Below are 24,607 nucleotides of genomic sequence, written 5' to 3' on the forward strand. Positions count from 1 at the left end.
GGCAGAGACACTGGACAGTGGGTGGGAAGGATGAAGGAGCCTGCCCTTTCCAAGGGTATGACCGTGAGTCCATTTGCTCACTTCCCCGTGCCTCAGTTTCCTCACTTGTAAAATGGAAAAAATAAACAGATTGTGTGAGAAAAAAAAAAAAAAGGATTAGATCTGATAGACACAGTTCCTGAAGAACTATGGATGGAGGTTCCTGACATTGTATAGGAGGCAGTGATCAAGACCATCCTCAAGAAAAAGAAATACAAAAATGCAAAATGATTGTCTGAGGAGGCATTACAAATAGCTGAGAAAAGAAGAGAAGCTAAAGGCAAAGAAGAAAAGGAAAGATATACCCATTTGAATGCAGAGTTCCAAAGAATAGCAAAGAGCGATAAGAAAGCCTTCCTCAGTGATCAGTGCAAAGAAATAGAGGGAAACAATAGAATGGGAAAAACTAGAGATCTCTTCAAGAAAATTAGAGATACCAAGGGAACATTTCATGCAAAGATGGGCTCAATAAAGGACAGAAATGATATGAACCTAACAGAAGGAGAAGTTATTAAGAAGAGGTGACAAGAATGCACAGGAGAACTATACAAAAAAGATCTTCATGAGCCAGATAACCGTGATAGTGTGATCACTCACCTAGAGCCAGACATCCTGGAATGCAAAGTCAAGTGGGCCTTAGGAAGCATCACTATGAACAAAGCTAGTGGAGGTGATGGAATTCCAGTTGACCTATTTCCAATCCTAAAAGATGATGCTGTGAAAGTGCTGCACTTAGTATGCCAGCAAATTTGGAAAACTCAGCAGTGGTCACAGGACTGGAAAAGGTCAGTTTTCATTCCAATCCCAAAGAAAGGCAGCTTCAACAGTATGTGAACCATGAACTTCCAGATGTTCAAGATGGATTTAGAAAAGGCAGAGGAGCCAGAGATCAAATTGCCAACATCCATTGGATCATTGAAAAAGCAAGAGAGTTCCAGAAAAAAACCTACTTCTGCTTTATAGACTACACCAAAGCCTTTGGCTGTGTGGATCACAACAAACTGTGGAAAATTCTGAAAGAGAGGGGAATACCACACCACCTGACCTGCCTCCTGAGAAGTCTCTATGCAGGTCAAGAAACAACAGTTAGAACTAGACATGTAACAACAGATTATTTCCCAATTGGGAAAGGAGTACGTCAAGGCTGTATATTGTCACCCTGCTTATTTAACTTATATGTAGAGTACATCATGAGAAATGCCAGGCTGGAAGAAGCACAAGCTGGAATCAAGATTGCTGGGAGAAATATCAATAACCTCAGATATGCAGATGACACCACCCTTATGGCAGAAAGCAAAGAACTAAAGAGCCTCTTGATGAAAGTGAAAGAAGAGAGTGAAAAAGTTGGCTTAAAACTCAATATTTAGAAAACTAGGACCATGGCATCCAGTCCCATCACTTCGTGGCAAATAGATGGGAAAACAATGGAAACAGTGAGAGACTTTATTTTCTTGAGCTCCAAAATCACTGCAGATGGTGGCCACAGCCATGAAATTAAAAGACACTTGTTCCTTAGAAGAAAAGCTATGACCAACCTAGACAGCATATTAAAAAGCAGAGACATTACTTTACCAACAAAGGTCCATCTGGTCAAAACCATGGTCATTTATGGATGTGAGAGTTGGACTATAAAGAAAACTGAGTGCCGAAGAATTGATGCTTTTGAACTGTGGTGTTGGAGAAGACTCTGGAGAGTCCCTTGGACTGCCAGGAGATCTAACCAGTCTATCAAAAAGGAAATCAGTCCTGAATATTCATCGGAAGGACTGATGCTGAAGCTGAAATGCCAATACTTTGGCCACCTGATGCAAAGAAATGACTCACCCTGATGCTGGGAAAGATTGAAGGCAGGAGGAGAAGGGGACGAGAGTGGATGAAATGGTTGGATGGCGTCACTGACTCAATGGACATGAGTTTGAGTAAGCTCTAGGAGTTGGTGAAGGACAGGGAGGCCTGGCATGCTGGAGTCCATGGGGTCACAAAGACTCAGACACAACTGAGTGATTGAACTGCAGTAAACTGAAAAACTCACAATTGCCAAAATTGGCTAAAACGTTTTGTGAGTAAAGGAATAGCACGTGTTTCCGCCTGCGTCCCTTCTCTGGGCTCTGTCTGGACCCCAGGGGGTCCCCTCATTTCTGCTCTGGGCTACCTGGGTGGCTGCCCTGTGGCTGGGGGCCCCGTCTCCACAGCAGCCCAGCTGTGCAGCCCAGGCAGAAGGCAGAGTGGTGCACCCACGGGCGCTCACCTTGCATCACTCTTGCTGGTCATGGGCCAAAACTTCCTTTCTCCAATGTCTGTGCTCACTCAGGGGCCCTGGGTGTCAAGATTTAAAAGTCTGAGGTCGTCAGGGTACGGGGGGTTTAGGGAAGCCTGCCTTTGAACATCCTGTGAGGGTTCAGGGTGGCGTTTTGAGCTCTCTCTCTGAGCCTGACTTGTATTCCTTACAAGCTGTACTTCAGTGGCTAAGAACAATTGAAGGCAACCATTCACAGACATTACAGTCTCTTTAAAAACCTAAAAGGAAAAGAAATCAAGTTGCCTAACTGCCCTGTGTTTTGTTTCTGTTCCAGGTCCTATGGAGGCCCCTTTGAGAGCTGGTTCTTGTTTGTTCACTTTGGAGGATGGGCTGATATCACGGCTGAGCAGTTACTGATGTCAGAAGCTGAGGCTGAACCCCCAGAGGCCCTGCTGTGGCTCCTGGCTTTCAGCTGCAGCCCAGGCGCCGGGCATCAGCAGAGAGCGCGGACCATGGTAGGTGGCGCGGCCCAAGGCCTGCGGCCTCGGGGGCGGTCTCTTGGGTGCAGAAAGGGACCCTGCGGTGGTGGGTTTGGCTTTCACTGACCTCCAGGCACTTCAGCAGGTACAGGAAGACGTGGGCCTGGAAGAGTGAGTGGGACCTGGGCGTGCAGTCAAGATATTTTCTTGCCCTTAGGAGTGGACCGGGAGGCCAGGTCTCGCAGGAGACACCGAGGAAACAAGTGCAGGCCTCCTGTCCCTGGGCCGTTCTCTCTCCTTAGTCACTGCTGCTCTGTCCTGAATCACAGGCGTGCCGGCCTCGGGGCTGCACGCTCCAGGGGCCGTCATACAGGGTCTGACCCTCTTCTGAGGGGCACCATCCTCTTTCTTCCCTGCAGCCTGGCCCTGTCTGCTTCCCTCTTGACTTAAGTCCTTTCTTGGATCAGTCAGTAGATCCTCACAGTACCGGCTTTGTTTAGAACTCTTACTAAAGTAATCACATGATATTAACCACTTAGCTTCTGAAAAAACGACTTGGTCGTTTCCTAAATAGCAGAGCAGCGAAGTACAGGAGTGGCTAAGTGCCCATGGCAAAGACAGTTGTTATTTTGTGTGGAATATGATAATTACAGGAGCCATGTATTGATTAAAGGCATTTGCGCCTTCCTTACAAACATTTATTTGCTGGTTTTTAAAAGTTCAACTGCCACCGCTTTTTCCTGACTTTAATAATTAAAGGGAGTGGGTTTCTTTATATAGAGAGCAGTGCTCCCATTTGCTTGATGTTTTCTGTTGTTTGAAAAAAACAGAGACTAGTTCAGTATGGCTGTATATTTTACTTGTTTAAAAGCATGTTACATGGCAGGGGCGAGAAAAGTTTGTGATTTCAAAAAGTTGCAATTTGGTGATCATTCTGGATCCCAATAGAACATTTTTTTAAGAGAAATTAACATGTATTTCAAGATTGCTATCAGATTAAAAAGAGAGCTTACTATTTTTTTCCCTTTTAAAATATCACAGTAAAGAGAATCCTAATTTGTTTTCGGGCTTCCCCAGTGGCTTAGTGGGTAAAGAATCTGTCTGCAGTGCAGGAGACAAAGGAGACGTGGATTTGATCCCTGGGTTGGGAAGATCCCGTGGACGAGGAAATGGCAACCCACTCCAGTATTCTTGCCTGGAGAATCCCGTGGACAGAGGAGCCCGGCCAGGCTACAGTCCATGGGGTTGCAAAGAGTCAGACACGACTGAGCACACAGCACATATGAATACTAATGATTTCTGAAGCTTTTTACATATATTTCATATTTGATTCTGTATTAGCTAAACTGGTAGGTTTTATGTTAAATTCTGTATGGATCATAGAAACTGACAGATTACTTTTGAAGTATAGAGAAGTAAATAGTCCCGTAAGATTTATTTTCTAGAGAACTCTGCATTGGCATATCTTTCTACCAGCTAAGTGAGTCCTTTTTTGGTTTATTTTTTAATAAAACTTACACATAGTTCTCACTCAGGGGGTGCTTTGGCAGCCTGGATCAAAACAGATTAGATCACTCAGAGGAGCTTAGCGCTGGGACGTCAGTTTTCTCCCTAGCTGTTCTGTCCGAGGCGGCCGTCTGCCTGGGGCTGAGGCCCTGGTGTGGGTGGTATCCTGGGGAGCAGCGGGGCCCAGCTCTCCTAATTTAACTAGTAGTATTAATATACAGTTCTCACTCCCCTGGGTTTTGTGAGATTAATCCCTTTGATGGGTCTGTTGGGTGACTTGAAAGACTGTGAACTACCTTTAAAAACATGATTATTGTTCGATTTGACTGAGCTTGACATTGCTTGTGCTTTTGCCTTAAAGTGAAACTAAAAGAGTTAGTCGCTCAGTCGCGTCCGACTCTTCGTAACCCCATGAGCTGTGCAGCCCGCCAGGCTCCGCTGTCCATGGAGTTCTCCATGAGAATACCTGTGCTTTTGCCTTAAAAGGCATAATTAAATCACAGTACTGACCTGGATGTGATAGTGTCCTGTGGCTGGAAACATCACCTCTGCTGGGCATCCTTGAGATTCAAGGTTGGGGCAGGTGGTGATGGGAGCTCGAGACGGGGAGTGACAAAGAGTAACCATTCCTGCCTGGGATGCAATACGGCCTGTGCAAATACCCATTCCTGTCTCTGCAGACTGTTCTCTGCCAGCCAGTGTTCACTTCCTTTTGTTAACTTTGAACTGAATCATGATAAAAAACAAAAACTTCCTATGTTTGTATACTTTTAAAAATTAAGTGAGGGCTCATACACTTCAACCCTGTGGTTCCCCTTCTAGGAATCTCCTAAGGAAGTAAGTAGAGAGCTGCGCAAAGATTGATACACAGGATCACTGCAGTGTTGTTTGTAACTGCAGTAACTGGAAATGGCCTACACTTTTAGTAGTTAGGATATTGCCTAAATAAATTGTTGGTGTATTACAGCCACAGAATGGGCTTCCCTGATAGCTCTGTTGGTGAAGAGTCTGCCTGCAATGCAAGAGACCTCGGTTCAATTCCTGGGTCAGGAAGATCCGCTGGAGAAGGGACAGGCTACCCATTCCAGTATTCTTGGGCTTCCCTTGTGGCTCAGCTGGTAAAGAATCCACCTGCAGTGTGGGAGACCTGGGTTCAATCCCTGGGCTGGGAAGATTCCCCTGGAAATCTTCCAGGGAAAAGGTAACCCACTCCAGTATTCTGGCCTGGAGAATTCCATGGACTGTATAGTTTATGGGGTTGCAAAGAGCCAGACACAACTGAGCGACTTTCACTCCACAGCCACAGAATGGCATTCTGCCATGAAAGATCGTGTTATCAAAGAACTTGTGCTATATAGATAATGGTAAATTGTTTATAGTGCACTGTGCAAGCCCTAGAATACAGTCCTTGTATTTAGTAAGTGCTGTGTTCACAATGCATAGAAAAAAGATGACAAAGATATAAACCTCACTTTTAATAAGTCTCTTTGAATAGTTGTTACCGTCATTTTGATTTTTTTTCTTTTTACTTTTTTGTTCAAATGTTTTACAGTAAGCATACGTAAATTTTCATACTGCAGGATAAAAATTAATACTTAGAGAAGAAAGCTTATATTTTTCTCCTTATAAGATTAGAAAGCATTAACGTTTTTGGCATATGAGGAAGGTATTTGAAGGGAAAGGTGGCCTGGAGTAAAAGAGAAAGAAACAAGGCAAGCCTCAGGGAATACTGGGTGAGGGGAGAAGATGAACAAGAAGAACATGATTATGGAGGCATCGCTTCCTAAGCCCTGACATTTTTGCAGACCAGCCTAGACGCAGGACAGCCATGGGCTCCTGTGGATGCCATCAGGGTGGGCCTAGACACGAGGTGGTGAGGGAGTGGCCCTCTCCTGTTAGGACGTGGCCCTCCACCACGGAAGGGCCCAGGGTGCAGTTTCTCATGATCTTCACTGTGGTCAGAGTTGCTCACACAACGCTGCTAGTATGTTGGAATTTATGACAGACTTCACTGAATGAAGCCTTAATTTTCAAAGAAAAAAAGGACTCACACAAAATCCATAAAATCGGTCATGGGAATTTTTAGAGTGGGCCTAAGTGTTCTTTCGAAAATGAGGGAACATAGCTGTTCATGAGTCCAAGTGGCATTTTGGATCTACAGCTTTCAGTTTTTGCTTTGTTTTCCAAGTCACAACTTGATGTACCATTCTTGAAGTCTCGGCATGAAATAAATATTTTTTATGCAGAAACAACCCACAGACCTGTAACAATCACTATTATTATATGGATTCCACAGACTTGTGACCTCTGCTTGAGCTTTAAATATGTATGAACAGTGTCCCAGTGTCTAAAACAAAACACATGTGGTGTGTGTGTGTGGGTGTGGGTGTGTGTGTGTGTGTGGATGTGTGTGTGTGTTTGAGCCGGCACTTCCTCCCAACCAAAGATGGCAAAAGGCAAACCTCATTCTTATCAGCACACTGACTCAGTGGAGGTCCAAGCACGGGGCTTTAATTGATCCGTGGCTGTGATAGTGAGCAAGTTTTCAAGGAGCCTTTTGTTCTTTTTCCCACAATATGAAAATATGACTACATTCTGCTGAGGACTTTTCTCCATTTCCTTTGTACAACAACAACAAAAAAAGGTCAATTCCTGGCATGGTGCCCTGGCTGCTTAGTGAGCAAGACGAAAGTCAAGAAATTTCCATTACGCCCATTTGGGTTTGTGTGGAGCAGTGTAAACTCAGACATGGTCCACCCTCTCTAACCTTCCTCGGGCACGAGTCCTCTCCCGTTTCTGGGGCTGCTTCAGAGAATTGAATCATCCTAGCCCCACACATGTCCCAACCGTCCCCCTGATCTCTTCCTTTGAAATTATATTCCCAGGTGGAGGTGAAGACAGTGCTTGGCTGCCTCACGAAGCTGTTCAGGAGTCCAGCCCTCTCGGCCAGGGATTTGCAGGCTGCAGCTGGAGAGAACCTAGGTGGAGACCCCAGACCGCCTGCTTGTCAGCAGCTGGTCAGACGCCTCCTCCTGCACTTCCTGCTCTGGGCTCCTGGAGGACACACGATTGCCCGGGAAGTCATCACCCTCGTAAGTCTCCCCTTTTTTGGCATCCTGGTTCTCATTCACAACCCAAGGGAAGCGTGACTTATCACTCAAGGGCCTGGCCTTCGAGGAGCCTATGTTCCAGGATGCTGTCCAAGCATGGATAGACAGGAAGGGAAGAGACAGCCAGGCCAGATGGGGAGCCTGCCCTGTGCAACACCTGCATGGCACAGAGGAGGGAAGAGGGCCGCAGATAAGGAGGAGACTGCTCCCAGGTCACACAGCTCATGGCCAGGATCCAAGCTGGAAGCTAGTCTCCCATCTCCTCAGGCCTTTTTTTTGTTACAGTATGTGACTCTTCCTCCTTGTGAAGAAGAACAAGACTTCACTGAGAATGTGCTTACTGCAGTGGCTCAAAGAGTTTAATTTTTAAATTTAAAAAACATTTGCTAATTACAAAGAAATCCTTCCTCAGTTCAGTCCAGTCACTCAGTCGTGTCTGACTCTTTGCAGTCCCATATACTGCAGCACGCCAGGCTTCCTTGTCCATCACCAACTCCTGGAGTTCACTCAAACTCATGTCCATCGAGTCGGTGATGCCATCCAACCATCTCATCCTCTGTCGTCCCCTTCTCCTCCCACCATCAATCTTTCCCAGCATCAGGGGCTTTTCAAATTAGTCAGTTCTTCGCATCGGGTGGCCAAAAGTGTTGGAGTTCCACCTTCAGCATCAGTCCTTCCAAAGAATATTCAGGACTGATTCCCTTTAGGGTGAACTGGTTTGACCTCCTTGCAGTCCAAGGGACTCTCAAGAGTCTTCTCCAATACCACAGTTCAAAAGCATCAATTCTTCAGCACTCAGCTTTCTTTATAGTCCAACTCTCTCATCCATACATGACTACTGGAAAAACCATAGCTTTGACCAGACAGACCTTTGTTGGCAAAGTAATGTCTCTGCTTTTTAATATGCTGTCTAAGTTGGTCATTAGCTCTTATGCAAATGCAAATCAAATCAAATGCAAATCAAAGCCACAGTGAGGTACTGCTCCATACCCGCTAGGACATATGTGTGTGCTCGGTCGCTTCAGTTGTGTCCGACTCTTTGTGACCCTATGGGCTGTAGCCTGCCAGTCTCCTCTTTCCATGGGATTGAATACTGGAGTGGGTTGCCATGCCCTCCTCCAGGGGATCTTCCTGACCCAGGGACTAGGACATATACTAAAAACCAAGTAAAACAAAATGGAAGACATGTCTTGGTAAGGACATGGAGAAATTGAACACTCACCTTTCCAGTTGGGAATGTTAAAATGATGCAGCCACTGTGGAAAACAGTTTGATGGTTCCTCAAAAATTTAAAGATAGAATCACCATATAATCCAGCTGTTCTGCTTCTGTGTGTGTACCCAAAGGAACTGAAAGCAAGGACTCAAACAGATACTTGTTCAGTCCTGCTTATAGCAGTGTTATGCCTAATAGCCAAATGCCCATCAACAGATGAATGGATAAACCAAAGATGCTTTGTACATACATACATACAGTAAAATATTATTCAGCCTTACAATGAATGAATGACACATGCTACAACATGGATGAACCTTGAGGGCTAAGTAAAATAATCCAGACACCAAAAAAAGGACAAATACTACATGATTGTACTCGTGTGAGGTACTGTGTGAGGTACCTAGAATAGGTAAATTCATAGAGACAGATAGTAGAATCAAGTGGGGAGTGGTGCAGAGTGCCCGTTTGGGATAATAAGCAAGCTATGGAAATGGACAGTAGCGGTGGTTGTACAACACTGCGATATAATTCATGCCACTGAATTGTACATTTTAAAATGGTTAAAATAGCAAATTTTATGTTATAAGCTCATCTCAAAAAAAAAATGCTGGTTTTTTTTTCTGTTTCTAATTTTTTATAATATATACATTAAAGTATAACTTGATGAATTTTCACAAACCAAAAACACCCATGCAAACCAGCAACCAAATCAAGAAAGGAATGTTCCCAATACCCAGAGGCCCCCTCCTGCTCTCTCCTGCTCTGTTTGAATGTGAACGTGAAGCAAGTCCCAGTGACCAGTGGGATTGCCAAAAACTCAGTCACCAGTGCCCAGAAGGTTCTCCTCGGTCCCAGGAGAACAAGGTATGTGGGGCAGGCAGGCCACACAGCCAGCCTGTCAGGCCATCTGCTAGGGCTCAGACAGAAGACCTCCCAAGAGCCCAGGTGTGGCCAAGAGCAGAAGAGGACTTGCTTGTCACATGTGGGGTGCCATCTCCTCAGGGCCCACCCCAGCACAGCGATCTGTCCTGTGTGTTTATAAAATGCACATCTCACCTCCAAATCCATTTGGGGTGGGAGAACTCCATAGGTGAGAGCTAAAGAATGTCCTCATACCTGTAGAACTGGGTATCAACCAACTTTCCTCTCTGGCCAGGAATAAATTATACTAGTCGCTTGTCAGCCGCTGCCTCAGCCAGGTGATCAAGATCAACATCCGCAGTACTAAAGTCACCTTGATAGGAAGTGATGAAAATGGCACTTGACCTCTATGGCCTTCCTACCCCACACCCGTAACCCCAGTCTAGTGATGAAAAAAACAATTGGCAAACTCCAGTTGAAGGACATTTGACAAAAATACCTGACCAATACTCCTTAACACTGTCGAGGTCATCAAAAACAGGGAAGTCTGAGAAACTGTCATGGCCAACAAGAGCCTAAGGAGGGTCGACAGTTAAATGTAATGTGGTGTCTTAGATGGAATCTGGACCAGAAGAAGGACATTAGGGGAAAACTGAGGTCAGAATAAAGTCTGACCTAAAAGTCGGGTTAATAAAATGAATAGATACTGGCTCATTAATTCTGACAGATGTACTAAACTAATGTAAGATGTTTACAGGAAAACTGAGTGTGGGGGTATGGGATTTCTCTGTATCATCTTTTTGGTCAAACTGTAAATCTAAGACTGTTTTAAAATTGAAAGTTATTTTAAAGTTAAGGGGGCTTCCCTGGTGGTCCACTGGGTAAGACTCCGAGTTTCCAACGCAGGGGGCCCAGATTCAATCCCTGCTGGGGGAACTGTATCCCGTATGCCGCAACTAAGACCCCTCACAGCCAAATAAAAAATACATATATATAAATGTATTTGTGTATATATATATATATAAATTTTAAAAACATATATATGTGAGAAGTGGCTTCCCAGGTGGCGCTAGTGGTAAAGAACCCACCTGCTAATGCAGGAGAAGTAAAACACATGGGTTTGATCCCTGAGTCGGGAAGATCTCCTGGAGGAGGAAATGCCTGGAGAATCCCATGGACAGACTACAGTCCGTAGGGTTGCAAAGAGTTGGACATGACTGAAGCAACTTAGTACGCATATATAAAAGAAAACCTGTTTTCAAAAACAAAAAAGTCAAAGGCAGGCACTTCTGAATCATGCAAGCGTTGGTGGTATTTTTGTTGCCTGACCTCTGACCTCCTGCCCAGGCCCTGGAACCTGGGGGAGGGGCCTCAGCCCAAGGAGCCTGCTCAGGCCTGGCTGCCCTTCCTCCCTGAGCCTGTGCTCTCCTTCTCCTCCCACATCCTGTCCCCCTGGGGGTGGAAAGCAGGCCAGGGAGATCACAGAGTCCCAGCCCATAGGGTGTGAGAGAATCCAGTCTAGAGAAAGCTCCTCAGAGACACCCAGTTCTCTGCTTCCGTATTCCAACCATATTTCCCTCCATTCCAGGAACAGTCCACATTCACACGGACCACCCTCTCAGGTCTCACCCACAGAATGGCCGCTGTGACTCAGGAGCTGGTCATGTCACCAAGCTCAGGCTTGTCACCGATGCCAGAGGCCAATTCCCACAAAATAGCTCAACCCCAGTCAACACTGCTGATCTACACCTGAGCCTGGGGGAGCTCGGAAAACCCCCGCACATCTTTATACACTTGCCTAAGTCAGCTCAGCTGCAAAAAAAAAAAAATCATTAAAGGATGAAACCCGGTGTTTGTTTCCCTGTACCGGTTCCTAGGCAGGTGGGCGCTGGCCTCCCGGCACCTCAGAAGCGGTCGTAGCTCAGAGTGCCTCCTGGGCTCTGCCCTTAGAGATGTTCTGAAACTGCCTTTACTAACATACCGGCCTTTCCTACTTGAAGGCTTCCTGTAGTGCCACATGGTCCGTTGAAGCCAGCCCAGCAAGCACTGCTACGAGCAGGACAGATGCAAGGAGTCCCCCCAGCACTGGCTCCTCCTGGGGTCCTCTTCGAGCACCCTGGGAAGAGCTCTGGGCCAGGTCTGCCTGACTGGGAGCAGGTGGTGGCCACTTAGGAAAGCCTAGGCTTGGTGGGACAGCCTTTCTTTCCCAGGGGTTTGGGCATCACCACCCCCAGAACCCCAGCCCTGGCCTGGCTTTGGTGAGAAAGAGAGTAGGGAGCAGAGCCAGCCCCCAGCCGGGTCCTGGTCTTGCTGTCATCTGTGAGCTCTAGGCTCTGAGCCCTGTGCTCTCTGCACCGTGTTCCTTAGCCGAGTGGCCCCTTGTGCCGTCAGCTCACCTTCCCCCTCTCGTGGCCCCACACCCCAGCCTCTGCTGCAGGATGCTCCCCACCGACTGCTTCCTTGGGTTCACGCACAGGCCCCAGGGCTCAGCTCTGAGTTCCCACTGAATCCCTTGGTCAGAACCCTTGCCCTTCCTGCCCCTTGTTCGGCTTCTCTGCCCCCTGCTCCTGGTTTACCGTCTCCACTCTCTCCTCCTTCGGAGCCTCTGTGATGAGGATGAGGCACAAGGAGCCCGGCTGGGGCCCAGGTTCCTCCGGCCCCTGAGGCCCATCCTCTCCTGCCCCCTCGACCTGCTCTGAGTTCACGTTTCCCTCTCGGTCTCCTTCCATCTTCTGTTGCTGGACCACAGCGCTCTCAGCCGAAAGGCAGCCCTGATCTCAAATACAGAGTTCAGTTCTGTCGTTGCGGAGCTCACAATGAGTTGAAGCCCCATACAGACGCCCTTGGCCAAGCGTCCCTCCCTCAGCGGCAGGGGGCAGGGTGACCAGAGACCTGGAGTGGAACGTGGGAGTTGAGGTGGTTTGCACAGAGCGTCAGTGATGGCTTCTAAATAAAAGCCAAGAGAGGATGATCTGGACACCAAGAGCCACATCGAATCCGCCCAGGCCGGCAGCCCGCCCCCGCCCCCAGCCCCTGCAGAGACCCTCTCGGCTTGGGCGGCTGCCAGTAGGTGGCCGAGGAGCACCAGCGTTGTATAGGGGGCCCAGGGTGTCCCCTGCTCTCACTCACTCAATACCCGTGCTGCCGAGTGATCTGCCTTGACTCACGGACAGAGGTGGCGTGGGACTGAAGGCTGTCCTGGGCCCTGGAGAGTCCCAGGTGGACCAGGGCAGCTGGTCGTCCTACCAGAAGGGCCCAGTGTGCACACGGGGAAGGAGCCTGGCCTTGGGCTGCTCAGGCGACTTAAACATTTGACTCACACAGCAAACGCATGCGTGGTGCTCACTTTGGCAGCTCACAGCCTAAAGTCTGAAGGAGACAGACATGATTAGCATGGCCCCTGTGCAAGGATGCCATGTCGATTTGTGAAGCGTAGATTCACAAACAAAAAGCATAGATTACTCTCAAAAACAGAGGTTCTTATATACTTCTGTCTGAAAAAGCACAGTAAATTCTTCACACAGATAGATTGTGAGATTCTCCCCCTTTTTGTTGAACCGAACTCTTAGGAAAATGGCACTTAAGGGCACCAACAACTAAGGCTGTATTCAGCAGAAACGACCGTTCCTGTGTTTCCTGCTTCCCCGTAAGAGTCAAGCGTTAAAACCTTTGTTGTTGTTGCTTAGTTGCTAAGTCGTGTCTGACTCTTTGCAACCCCATGGTCACATACAGCATGCCAGGCTTCTGTCCACTCTCTCTCGGAGTTTGCTCAAATTCATGTCCATTAGTCGGTGATGCTGTCTAACCATCTTATCCTCTGCCACCCCTTCTCCTTTTGCCTTCAGTATTTCCCAGCATCAAGGTCTTTTCCAATGAGTCTGCTGTTTGCACCAAAATATTGGAGCTTCAGCATCAGTCATTGCAATGAATATTTTGGGTTGATTTCCTTTACTATTGACTGGTTTAGTCTCCTTGCAGTCTAACAGTCTTCTCCAGCACCACAATTCAGAAGCACCAGTTCTTTAGTGCTCAGCCTTCTTTATGGTCCAACTCGTACATCCGTACATGTCTACTGGAAAAACCGTAGCTTTGATTATACAGACTTTCTGTCAGCAGAGTGAAGTCTCTTCTTCTGAATGTGCTAAGTTTGTCATAACTTTCCTTCCAAGGAGAAAGCATCTTTGAATTTCATGGTTGCGGTCACCGTCTGCAGTTATTTTGGAGCCCAAGAAAATAAAATCTGTTACTGCTTCCACTTTTTCCCCTATTATTTGCCATGAAGTGATGGGATTGGATGCTATGATCTTAGCTTTTTAACTGTTGAGCTTCAACAAGGCTGTGATCCATGAAGGGGGTCAAAATCTTAGGTGCCTATTAACAGACAAGTGGGCCAGCGAGCCCACGAATGCCGTTTGTAAAGCTGTCTGTGTGAGAACAGGTGGCACTCTCTTTTCAGCATTTTCCAGTTCTCATATTAGAGTGAGCCTTTTGTAGAAAGTCAAGCATAGTACGCTCATTTGCCTCTGTTTCTCACAGCAAATAACCCCAGCAAAGCTGTGACAGGTGTTCCAAGAAATAAAGCATTTGTCTGTAGCTGTTGTGTGTCTGAGCTTTAGGAAATGACTCTGCTCACGAGTTGGCCAAGGTTTGAGAATGGTCTTGCTTTGCTCATCACCTTGAAAACAAACAATAGACCTTTGGAGCTGATAGGAATGCAGCTGCCTCTGGGAGACAGGATGGTTATGGTTGGTCCACTGGATGAAGAGACGAGTCTGTCTGCAAAGTGTTTTAATTTGTCTTCTTTTCTGTCCTCATTCCAGATGGCTCAGACAGATGCGATAATGAACGAGATTATTGGCTTCCTGGACTATACTTTGTACAGATGGGATCATCTTTGCGTGGAAGCCCATAGGTCGAGAAAACTGGCCAGAGAGCTCCTCACAGAGCTGCGAGAACAAGCCTTGCCTGGGCAAGTTAACCAATGACTCCACACAATGAAATGATGGGGCCACTTCTTAACAGCCACAAGTTTGTAGAATGTGTTCCCTCTTCGCATTGTAAAAATGAGCCATAAACATCTGGCAAGATCTGGTAGTACATGTTTTACAAAAAATGTCAGGTGAGATTTACTCACTAATGACAGGATTGTGGCTTCAGCAGCCCCTGTGCCTGCTCAGCCCACATGTCGATTAGAGAACCGCTAAAGAAAAGCCTAGATGGGAAAGAGATTTCCATTTCCTTTTTTCCCCATATCAAACCAAGACACACGACTATTATTTGGATGTTTCAAACTCTTTGGAACAAGAAGTTGGTCATGCACCATTGATCATTTTAGAAAATACTGTAGCCTTTTTCCACTTTTTTAAGAAGTCTGGTAATTGTTACCAGTGTCTCATCTTATCCACCAGGATGCTCTCTTGCTTTCCTAAGACGTCCTTCATCAGGGTAGTGTGGGTCCCTCGAGTTTCCCTCCCGTGGCCCCTGAGCAGAGCCCACGAAGCCCAGCGGCAAGTGGTGGTGACGGGAGCAACATGTCTTAGCAGTGAAGTGACGCGCGCTCTGGGGTCTTTTGCTTTACATCGCTAAGCACCGGTGGTTCCTGAGAGAGCTCGTGTTACCTCAAAGGTGGCTGACAGGGTAGGGTCAGGCTGTGTTCTGGAAGCATTGGAAGAGATTATATGTCAGCGTCTTGTTAACTAAAATGGGGGTTGGAAATTTCTAATAAAGAATTGGAACCTCAACAATATTTATTTCACATCAGTTAAAGACATTTTTCCCTTTTAGGTTTATGCTTTGGCCTTTTTGTGTATTATCTGTTGAGTGAGTCAGGACTTTTATGTCCACTTGGATTTATGTATTAGTCATCTCTGAATCTGCCTTATTCTTGGCGTCTGTTTGAGGATGAGTAAAGTTTTGTTGTCTTAGACATTAAGCTTTTAGAGGAATTACTTGTTTTGGTATATGGACCCACCTGAAGGTCTGGAAAATTCCAAGACCTTTTGACCTGAGCCTTCCATCTGAGAAATGCTACAGTATGAAAGGTATGCTGTTAAAATGCTCTTATCACAAGTGCCATCATCACGCGCTTCCCTTAGAGTGAGGGTGCCTCTCCTCTGTGGATTCTTGCCGGGGAAGCTGTGACCAACTTCAGTGGACGTGGAAGAAAGGCTCAGCTCAGTGGTAGTGAGTCCCCCCTACACCGAGTGGCTACCGGGAACTAGCCCTCCTGGGGGGGTGGGGTATGCTTCCACGTGGACATCCATTCACACTGTATTTCACAGCAAATAATAAAAACAGGACAGTTATCTATCTCAGATTGTTTAATCTGCATTTCTGGAAATTGCCTTCCTGACCTTACTTCAGTCTGTCTGTAGTATTTCCTAAGTCCTTTACAAAGCCTCTAAGTTCTCCTAAGCTTTGGACTTAGATCAAAGAAGACAGAGCCCAAAACTGTAGGGAAAAAAATGTATTAAACGGCCACCCTTAATACAGAGGTGATGTTACTCATCAGGACTTCATGGTGTTTGTAGAGTTTGCCAGCTTTCTAAAATCTATAATTTGGTTTATCATTTGTCAGTCTAAGTAAAAGTCACATGGCCCCTAACTTTGTATTAAGTATTACAATTTTTCTCAGAAAAAAAATTTTCTCTACTACCCAATTATGGAAGCTTCAGGTTTCTCAAAACCTAGATAGGTCTGCCCCTAGAAAAGACCAATTATAATTTATCTCTAGGCCTAGGAAACTTGCCACTGGATATCTCAAAACTGCTGAGGAGAGTGGGTATAGGGTAGGCGAGTCAGCAGCAGCTGCTGAAACAAAACGAGATGCGTCGTAATACAGACCCTTTTTTCCCTGTAAGCCGTACTTAAATATTCCCACCGAGTGTAAGCTGAATTGATGTACACATTGTGCCCCCCCCTCAGTTTCTGAAGCGTGAACGCATCTGACAGCGCACAGCCCACCCTCCTGCTCACTCTGGTGTTTCAGACTCACAGCCCTCTCGCTCCAGCCTCCCCGGCTCCCTGGGCCTTGGGAAGGAGGGACCCCACCTGCGGCTCCACTCATCCTCAGAGCACATCCCCATGGCTCTCTCAGGATCTGGCTGCCCCCAGTTTTACCTCAAACAGCTTGCATTGGGCTCTCTGGACAATCACCCTGCTTCCTGACGTGGGGTACTGGGGGGCTCCTGTCATATCCGGGAGGCACCTGAGACCACAGGGGGCATGTGGGGACGAGCTGCTGCCCGGGCGGCCCTGGATGCCAGTTCCATCTTCTATACCCGGCCCCGTTCTCACTGCTGGGACAAGGGCACCAGACAGGATGAGACGGGACAGCAGAAAGCCACATCCGTCGAAGCAGAGAAGTGAAGAACAGGGAATGGAAGAGGATCCGGACCTGGGCAGTGGGCAGAAATTCAAGGCAAATTGATACCGAGCCTGTCCCTGTTACCCAGAGGGGCCTAGTGTTCACACAGTAAGCGCAAACCTGAGGAATGTTCTACCTTATTCAACAAGGGATCCAAACTGTGCTCTCCAGGGAGGAAGACAATAAACTTGACTGCGCCACGGTCCTTGCCTTTCTCTTCCTCTGCCGGCCCATCACCACCCCACCCACAGCCAGTGGTGCTGGTGATGATTTCCTTCCTCTGCCTGACACTGGGTTTGACATGGATTTTGTATATTTTGTCAAACAATCCTGTTATTAATCATCACCAAACCATCTCATTCCTAAAGAACCAAATTTAAGGCAAAATAAATATGTGTGTCTCAGAGCCTTCTTCTAAGATCCAGGCCCACAGTTTGTTTATAGCATGGGGCCAAATCATATCCCTCGTACACAGACTGATAATAACAAAGGAAGGTTGTAACGTGGGACTTCCTTTTCCCCCAATCCTTGATGTAATTGTGCTAGCCAACCGTACTTGGTGTCTGGGGTAGGAAACTTGTATGCTTGGATACTGAGTTTCATACTTCGTAGATCTTCTATAGAAGCAGAAAGTCTCTTAAATCAGTGTTGAAAATCTCAACCTCTGGTTTTTCTCACAATGTGGTGAATCCATGTGCATCAAGTTAGGATTCTTGTTGCAAGCAACAGACACAATGTTGAAAGCAAAAGGGAAGTGATCCAGAGAGTACTTAAAAGCCCACAGAGGACTTCCCTGGTGGTCTAGTGGTTGAGAGTCCACTGGCCAATGCAGGGGACACGAGTTCGATCCCTGGTCTGGGAGGATTCCACATGCTTCAGGGCAACAGAGCCCACAAGCTACAACTACTGAGCTCGCGGCCCGCAGCTGCTGAAGCCCAAGTGCCCTAGAGCCTGTGCTTGGCAACAAGAGAAGCCACCACAGTGAGAAGCCCACACAGCAAGACTTAGAGAGTAGACCCTGCTACCCATAACTAGAGAAACCCACATACAGCAACCATGACCCAGCCAAAAAAAAAAAAAGCCCACAGAACTGTCAAGCAGAGAGGGCTTAGCTCTAGGCAGCCAGCAGCAGTGCCCAAAACCCAGGTTCAGAGTGGCCAGGTGAGGAAATTCCTGCTGTTGCCACTGAATTCTGCAATTCAGGACCCTTGTATTAACAGCTTGTCCTGCAAGCTCTGCTGCCTTCAGTAGGGAGACAGGCCCCTGCACTGCACTCTTTGAAGGGCTGGCCAGAGTCCCAGCTGCTGCGCCTGCCTAGAGAAGCCCAGGCCCCCACATGCTCTTAGGCTGTAAGAGGAGCTGGGGAGGTGTCCAGCTGGTTTCACTTCTGTGACATTGGCTGCCACCCACCGCATCCCCCTTAGATAGGAGGGGGTCAGAACCTGGGCAGCTAAAGAGAAGGATACATGTCCACACACCCTGTCTACTCTTCTAGAGCATCGCGGAAGGATGAGTGCCATGAAACAGCCTAACACTAGAGAAGATGGAGGAGGGCCCTTGGCAGAAAGCTGGTTTGCAGGCATCTGAGGCAGGGGTCATCAGTGCGGCACCATTAACCCTGGGGCCCCAGCAAGGCTCTGCAGTGGGGGCTTCATCCCACCCTCTCTGAACTAGGTGCCAGCCCAGAGATGACAACTGAAACTTGGTCCACACGTTGCCAAATTGAGAACCACTGCTCTAACTGGGAGTTCTTTCCTTCTGGAAAGACATCCTGGATAGAAACACAATAACTGCCTTAGAGATATAAATTAGACTTAATAGAATCCTAATAGGAGAACTAGGTGTCCTGACTCCAAAATTCTTATGGAAAAATAAAATTTTTAAGAAAAGCCAAGAAATGGGACTTCCCTGGTGGTCCAGTGGTTAAGACTTCACCTTCCAATGCAGGGGGTGTTGGTTCAATCCCTGGCTGGGGAGCTAGGATCCCACATACCTCTCGGCCAAAAAAAAAAAAACAAAACAAAGTACAGTCAAGAGAATCCTGAAAGTGAAGTGTTATATGCAGTATAATGACAAGCATGCATGTTGGCATATGTTCTTAAAGCCTGAGTCACTGCAACAGGTTGGTGAGACCTGAGAGAGGGACCCCGTGGGGACTGTCCCTGTCAGGGTCACAAGTGCCCTCCCCAGGGCTCCAGCCAGCTCTTCTCAGGCCTCCTACACCAGTCTGGGTAGCACCTGACCCACTGAGTCTCTCTCCTCCCTGACAGCTTCCCTTGGCCAGTGGAACATTCCAGGGCCTTCCTCTGTCTGAGGGGGCTGGGCCCTGCCCATCCCCTGACCTCTACTCTGCAGGCACCCTGGACTCCATCCTTAGGTCTCCACCCCGTGGCCCCTCTGCTGGCCTTTCACAAGCCACCTCTGTGCAGAGGGGCTACACCCTCTCCGGACCACAGACCTGAATACCCACGGCCCAACAGCTATTTCCACTGGGCGGTCAGCAACAATGTCAGACTAAAATGGGCTGATTCCACCAGCCCACCCTGCACCAAAACCACAGTCTCCTCAAGTCAGTCGATGGTGGCTCCAACTTTCCAGGGACTCAGGCCCAATTCTGTAAGCATTCTGCCCTCCCCTCCTCTCACCCCCATGTCTGCGTCACAAGGACGTCCCTATATCTGACCGCTCCTTGCTCCTTGTCCTCTGAGACACCAACATCGCCTACTCTCCCTGCTCCCACCCTCACCCACCTGCAGAGTTTCAGTGATCCTTTCCAACTGCCTTCACATCACACTCAGAGCATGGTAAAACCCAACATTCTTAAAACAGCATTCAGGGCCCTACACAGGATGGACCCCAGGTAATCTCATATACTTGACCGTCTCCAATACAAGGGCCTGGAATAGTGGCAGGTATACCATGGGTACCTGACAAATATTTGTTGAATTAGTCTAAGGATTTATGATCCGCTGGATCAAAGAAAAAGCAAGAGAATTCCAAAAACACATCTACTTCTGCTTCATTGACTGTGCTAAAGCCTTTGACTGTGTGGATCACAACAAAGTGTGGAAAATTCTTAGAGAAATGGGAGTACTAGACCACCTTACCTGTCTCCTGAGAAACCTGTATGCAGGACAAGAAGCAAGAGTTAGAACCAGACATGAAACAACGGACTGCTTCAAAACTGGGAAAGGAGTACGTCAAGGCTGTATATTGTCACCCTGCTTATTTAACTTCAGTGCAGAGTACATCATGTGAAATGCTGGGCTGGATGACTCACAAGTTAGAATCAAGATTGCCACGAGAAATATCAACAACCTCAGATATGCAGATGATAGCATCCAAACGGCAGAAAGCAAAGAGGAACTAAAGAGCCTCTTGATGAGAGTGAAAGAGGAGAGTGAAAAAGCTGGCTTAAAACTCAGCATTCAAAAAACTAAGATCATGGCATCCCATCCCATCACTTTATGGCAAACAGAAGGGGAAGCAATGTAAACAGTGGCAGATTTTCTCTCTTTGGGCTCTAAAATCACTGCAGACGGTGACTGCAGCAATGAACTTAAAAGATGCTTGGTTCTTGGAAGGAAAGTTATTCCACTCATATGAGGTACCTAGAATAGTCAAATTTGGAGAGAAAGAAAACAGAACAGTGGGTGCCATGGGCTGTGGGGACAGAACGGAAGGTTATTGTTTCATGGGTGAGTCTCACTTTGGGGTGATAAAAAAGTTCTGGAGGTGGATGGATGGTGATGGGCACACAATGACATGAACATCTCTAATGCCACTGAAATGTACATTTGAAAATGGCTAAAATGATAAATTTCACATATATGTTATTGCAGTAAAACATTAAATAAAAATTTTTAAATTATATATCCTTTTATCTAGTAACAAAAAAGCCAGTTCTTCAGAGCTGCCTCCCCCCACTTCAGGTTGCGTGGACCCACCGTGAGCAAGTCCAGAAATTATCCCACAGATGCACGGCTGCCTGTGTATATGCGGAATGCCTAGGGCACTGGAAACAACTCACAGCTTCCTTGGTAGAGGGCTGGTTAAATAAAAACAACCATCAAAGCGTAGCACATGACTTTACAGTTGATGCCGGGCCCTGTTATCAGGGCTTTACGTAAATTAATTCATGTAATTCTCACGACCACCTAACAATATTGTCCATGGCTTATAGATAAGGAAACCAAAGTCCAAACGACTACACAGGTGACATCGAGCAGGGCTGGGATCTGAATAAACGGACCTAAGGAGACGACTCAGCCATATGATATTCAGATGTCGCAGCCGTGCAAAGATCCGTGTACACTCTTCTCCACACATGCATACGCCGGGGGTCTGCACGTGCGCTGCGGGAGTGCCTGCTCCGGCTCGGCCATCACTCTGCTCACAGTGGTGGCCTTGGAGGAGGAGCTGGTCAAGAGGTGGAATGGCACTCGCTCTTTGTTTACATACTGTTTATATTTGCACATCTGATGTATGCAAAAAGAATTTACAATCATCAATATGTAAAGGAACGTTCGTTCTGAGAGAAGCTCACTGTTAAATGATGCGGCAAAGGGAAGCGGGCCTCCACGCCCACTTGTAACTCAGAGAGGAGACTCCTGCTCTGGCGCCCCTGCTCACCCACCAGCTCGGTGTCATCTTCACAGCTTATTTACAAATAAAGAGTTTTCTAGAAAGAGGTACCCTGACCTAGAGGGAAGGTGGCCTGAGGGCCGGGGCCTTGGTCCCCCCAGTTGGGGCAGTTTGTGGGCTGTGACTTCAACTTCCTTGATGTCAATCTGTCCATCTGCCCAGCTTCTGTGATCACTAATAACCACTCTTGTGCTCTACAAAATGCCTCCTCAGCCCCCAGCTGCGATGAAGCCACAATTTCTGCAGTTCTCTCTTCCTTGACATAATCACATTTAGTAAAGCAGCTAAAAATCATCAAACTACAGTTCCTTTCCTTTATGTCTTTGCTTTATAACTCAACATAAATACACCCTTGTGCCTGTACCATCCCATGGGCCAACACTAAAATTGGCTCCTATCTAAATTGCTGATTTATCCCCATAATTCACATTTTCTTGAGCCTCCCTCCTTAGGCGGAACTGATGTCTAAGTCCCAGGAGACGTAAATCTTGCAGTGAGAACATGAAAACCTGAGGTATCACTCCTGCCTTTCCAATCTAACCAAGAGTGTCCTCGCCGGTCTTAAGAAAAATATTTCCACTCCCAAGGTTTGTCCTGCCAGACCTCATGTGACAAGGGTGGCCTATTATCGTGGAAACGAACTTTCTGAACTTGAGACTCCAAGCAGTGTGGTCGGGCAGGCGGTTTCAGCACCTCCCACCCAACCCCACAGGCAAGAACACCTGTGCTGGGCCTGCAGTGGTGGAAGCATTGCCAAAGGCTCGGGCTGGAGGAAGTTACAGGCAGAAGGAGTACAAAAAAGGCTTAAGAAAACAGAAACCACGGTGTGGACCCGATCCCTTCTGCTTCCCAGACAAAGCCACAGAGGAGCTGTTTGGAAAGTGGTGCGAGGCTCCCCTGCAGGGCGGAGCTTTGTCCTCCAAGGTGGGCATCCCACGAGGGAGCCCTGGCCACCCCATCAGCTGCCCAGAAAAGGCCGGGGGGCTAGGCAGTGCTACTAGAGGCTGAGGACAGTCCCTGGAGCAGTTCGCCCAATTCAGTCCTTGGGGCTGAGAAATCAAACCCCTGAAACTTATTTTATCTCAAATGACACTTTGAAGGGACCAGATTAGTTTTATGGGAGCGGTCTGGAGAGGAGGAAAACGTGCAGTCTGAGAGGCCTTTATCTGCATTTTTGCACTCTGACTCGTATTCCCAAACACGCACACGCAGACAGACAGACAAGCATGGGGTTCCGGTACCAGCCGCCTTTCTCAGGCCCAACCCCCACAAGCAGGCTTTTTGGCTGATCCTTCCGCCAGGGTCAGGTCTGTTCTGCTCTGATGCTCCAATGCCAGGGTGCCTGGATGCCCACCCATCATCCAGGCAGAACACTAGTCCTGGGAACCACTGGGAACATCTGTAGTTTTATGGTAACTTCCTTCCGCCCCTAGGCTTAGCTGATAGCCTCCTCCCTCTTTTTTTCACACCCTCCAGTCATTGGACTGGAACAGAAATACCTCATTAGCCGATCAATCTCCCAGACAGCACCAAAGAGTGGGAAAAGATCTATAAAACCTCACCCATGAATAGCCCCAGCCAGCTTTTCCTCCCTTCCACCTTGTAAACTCCCAGGGCCCAGCCAGGGAGGGCGAGGTCATTGTCCCCAGGATAGTGGCCTAGGGGCTTGAGTGCTCGCCTCATTGAGCTTGGCCTCTGGGCACTGCCCTGGGAGGTCCAGGCAGCCCTTTAAACCCCCAGGCGTCTCCTCATCTTGGGCCGAGGAGGCTCCAGGTGGTCAGGCTTGGGCTCAGCACTGTCCTGGCACCTTGTATGGTATCTTTGCCACGGCTGGGCCCTGCACAGAGGGCCCCCCACCTTCACCTCTCTCTGCACCCCAAGGTGGTCCAGTCCAAGGTGCCCTGGGGAGAGGATGCTGCTGCAAGGTACCAGCTAACACGTGTTACCTGCTGGCAAAGTGCCAGAGGAAGCATTCCTCCCCGCAACCCTCAACTTCTTGGGAATGGGGTGTGGTGAGCTTTCCACCCGAGGGAAGGCGCAGGCTTGGGACACCCAGGGTTCTGTTTGGGAGGAGCTGCTGGGACACCATGCTCCTTGCAGGGCGGGTTGGCCTCGCTGAAGTTCTGGGCAGATCCCTTCTCACACGCCTCATCCTCCCACCCAGCTGGCTACATCTATAGAATGAGGTGGCTGGCCTGGAGCATAAGGCTCTAACAAAAACAGCTCTTTGTGAGGAGCCACTCAGCTTCTGCCTTCCAGCTGTCCAGGGGGTTACCGCTGCCCTTGTTGAAGCCGGCTGTAGCCGGGGCAATCCGGTGCGAGCAGACCGCCCTGCGGAGCAGCCTCGCTGCCTCGACGGCACTGCCCAGGGCTCTGCCGAGTGCCTGTGGGGTCAGGCCAGTTGCAGAAACCTTTTAGAAGTCTTCTCTCCACAGAAAGTGATGCGTTATGGTTAGGGACAAGGTTTGCTATTTCTGGTCACTGCCCTTGGGGCACCAGGTTCTGCCTAATGTAACATTTCTATACTTCGTTTGGGATGGAGACTATTATTGCCATGTTTTGATGTGGAATTCCAATCAAAATAAGTGCTTTGAAACTCTTTAATACTAAAATAGAGCCCAAAAGGGAGACCTGAACCTCTTCTCTTGACTTCTTCCCTGTCTCCCCTCCCACCTCTGGGTTCTGCATGGGTCCCACTGGAGCCCCCAGTCCTGTGTCCAGGCGCAGTGGTGGTGGAGAGGCCAAGTGGTGGTGAAGAGGCCAAGTGGGTGGCCAGGGAAGGCAAGGGGCTCTCCAGGCCAGCCAGGGGGTGACAGCCAGGTCTGGGCCAGGGTGCAGTCCCTCATGTGGGGCCCCGAAGATCAGGTCAGCATGTGGGAAGCTGAGGCAAGGGCTTGGATCCTGTGCTGGGTCGGGGGAGCACCTCCATTTCAGGATAGTCACTTGGCAATGAACCACTTAACTTGCTCAGAGAACAAGACCACCTCTCCTCACTGGTTTAACCAGCTCTTGAACCAGCTGTCACCTCAGCATGGTTCTGGACCGAGGGCAACGTTAACGGGGCGAGCAGTCCAGTCCAGACTCCACTGCTGAGAAGTCCACAGCCGACCTACACCACCTGCAGAAGGGCCTAGGGTTCCCTTGC

The 24,607-nt window shown here is 48.1% G+C and overlaps 1 protein-coding gene and 1 non-coding gene across 24 annotated transcripts in view; both read left to right on the forward strand.

The window, feature by feature from the left end:
* FANCC (FA complementation group C) overlaps positions 1-15,606 on the forward strand; it is a 348,242-nt gene extending 332,636 nt beyond the window's left edge. For all 23 annotated transcript variants that reach the window (XM_070375326.1, XM_070375330.1, XM_070375332.1 and 20 more), the window contains 3 exons: positions 2,613-2,793; positions 7,149-7,355; positions 14,273-15,606. In XM_070375326.1, coding sequence (XP_070231427.1) covers positions 2,613-2,793; positions 7,149-7,355; positions 14,273-14,437 — 553 coding nt within the window. In that variant the 3' untranslated portion in view covers positions 14,438-15,606. The remainder of the gene's footprint in view (positions 1-2,612; positions 2,794-7,148; positions 7,356-14,272) is intronic.
* LOC138989016 (U6 spliceosomal RNA) lies at positions 12,791-12,897 on the forward strand. The gene has a single exon (XR_011465263.1). It is a non-coding gene; the product is annotated as a U6 spliceosomal RNA (small nuclear RNA).
* Positions 15,607-24,607: the final 9,001 nt, after the last annotated feature.

The sequence above is a fragment of the Bos mutus genome, chromosome 8 (genome assembly GCF_027580195.1).
Source record: "Bos mutus isolate GX-2022 chromosome 8, NWIPB_WYAK_1.1, whole genome shotgun sequence".
Classification (NCBI taxonomy): domain Eukaryota; kingdom Metazoa; phylum Chordata; class Mammalia; order Artiodactyla; family Bovidae; genus Bos; species Bos mutus.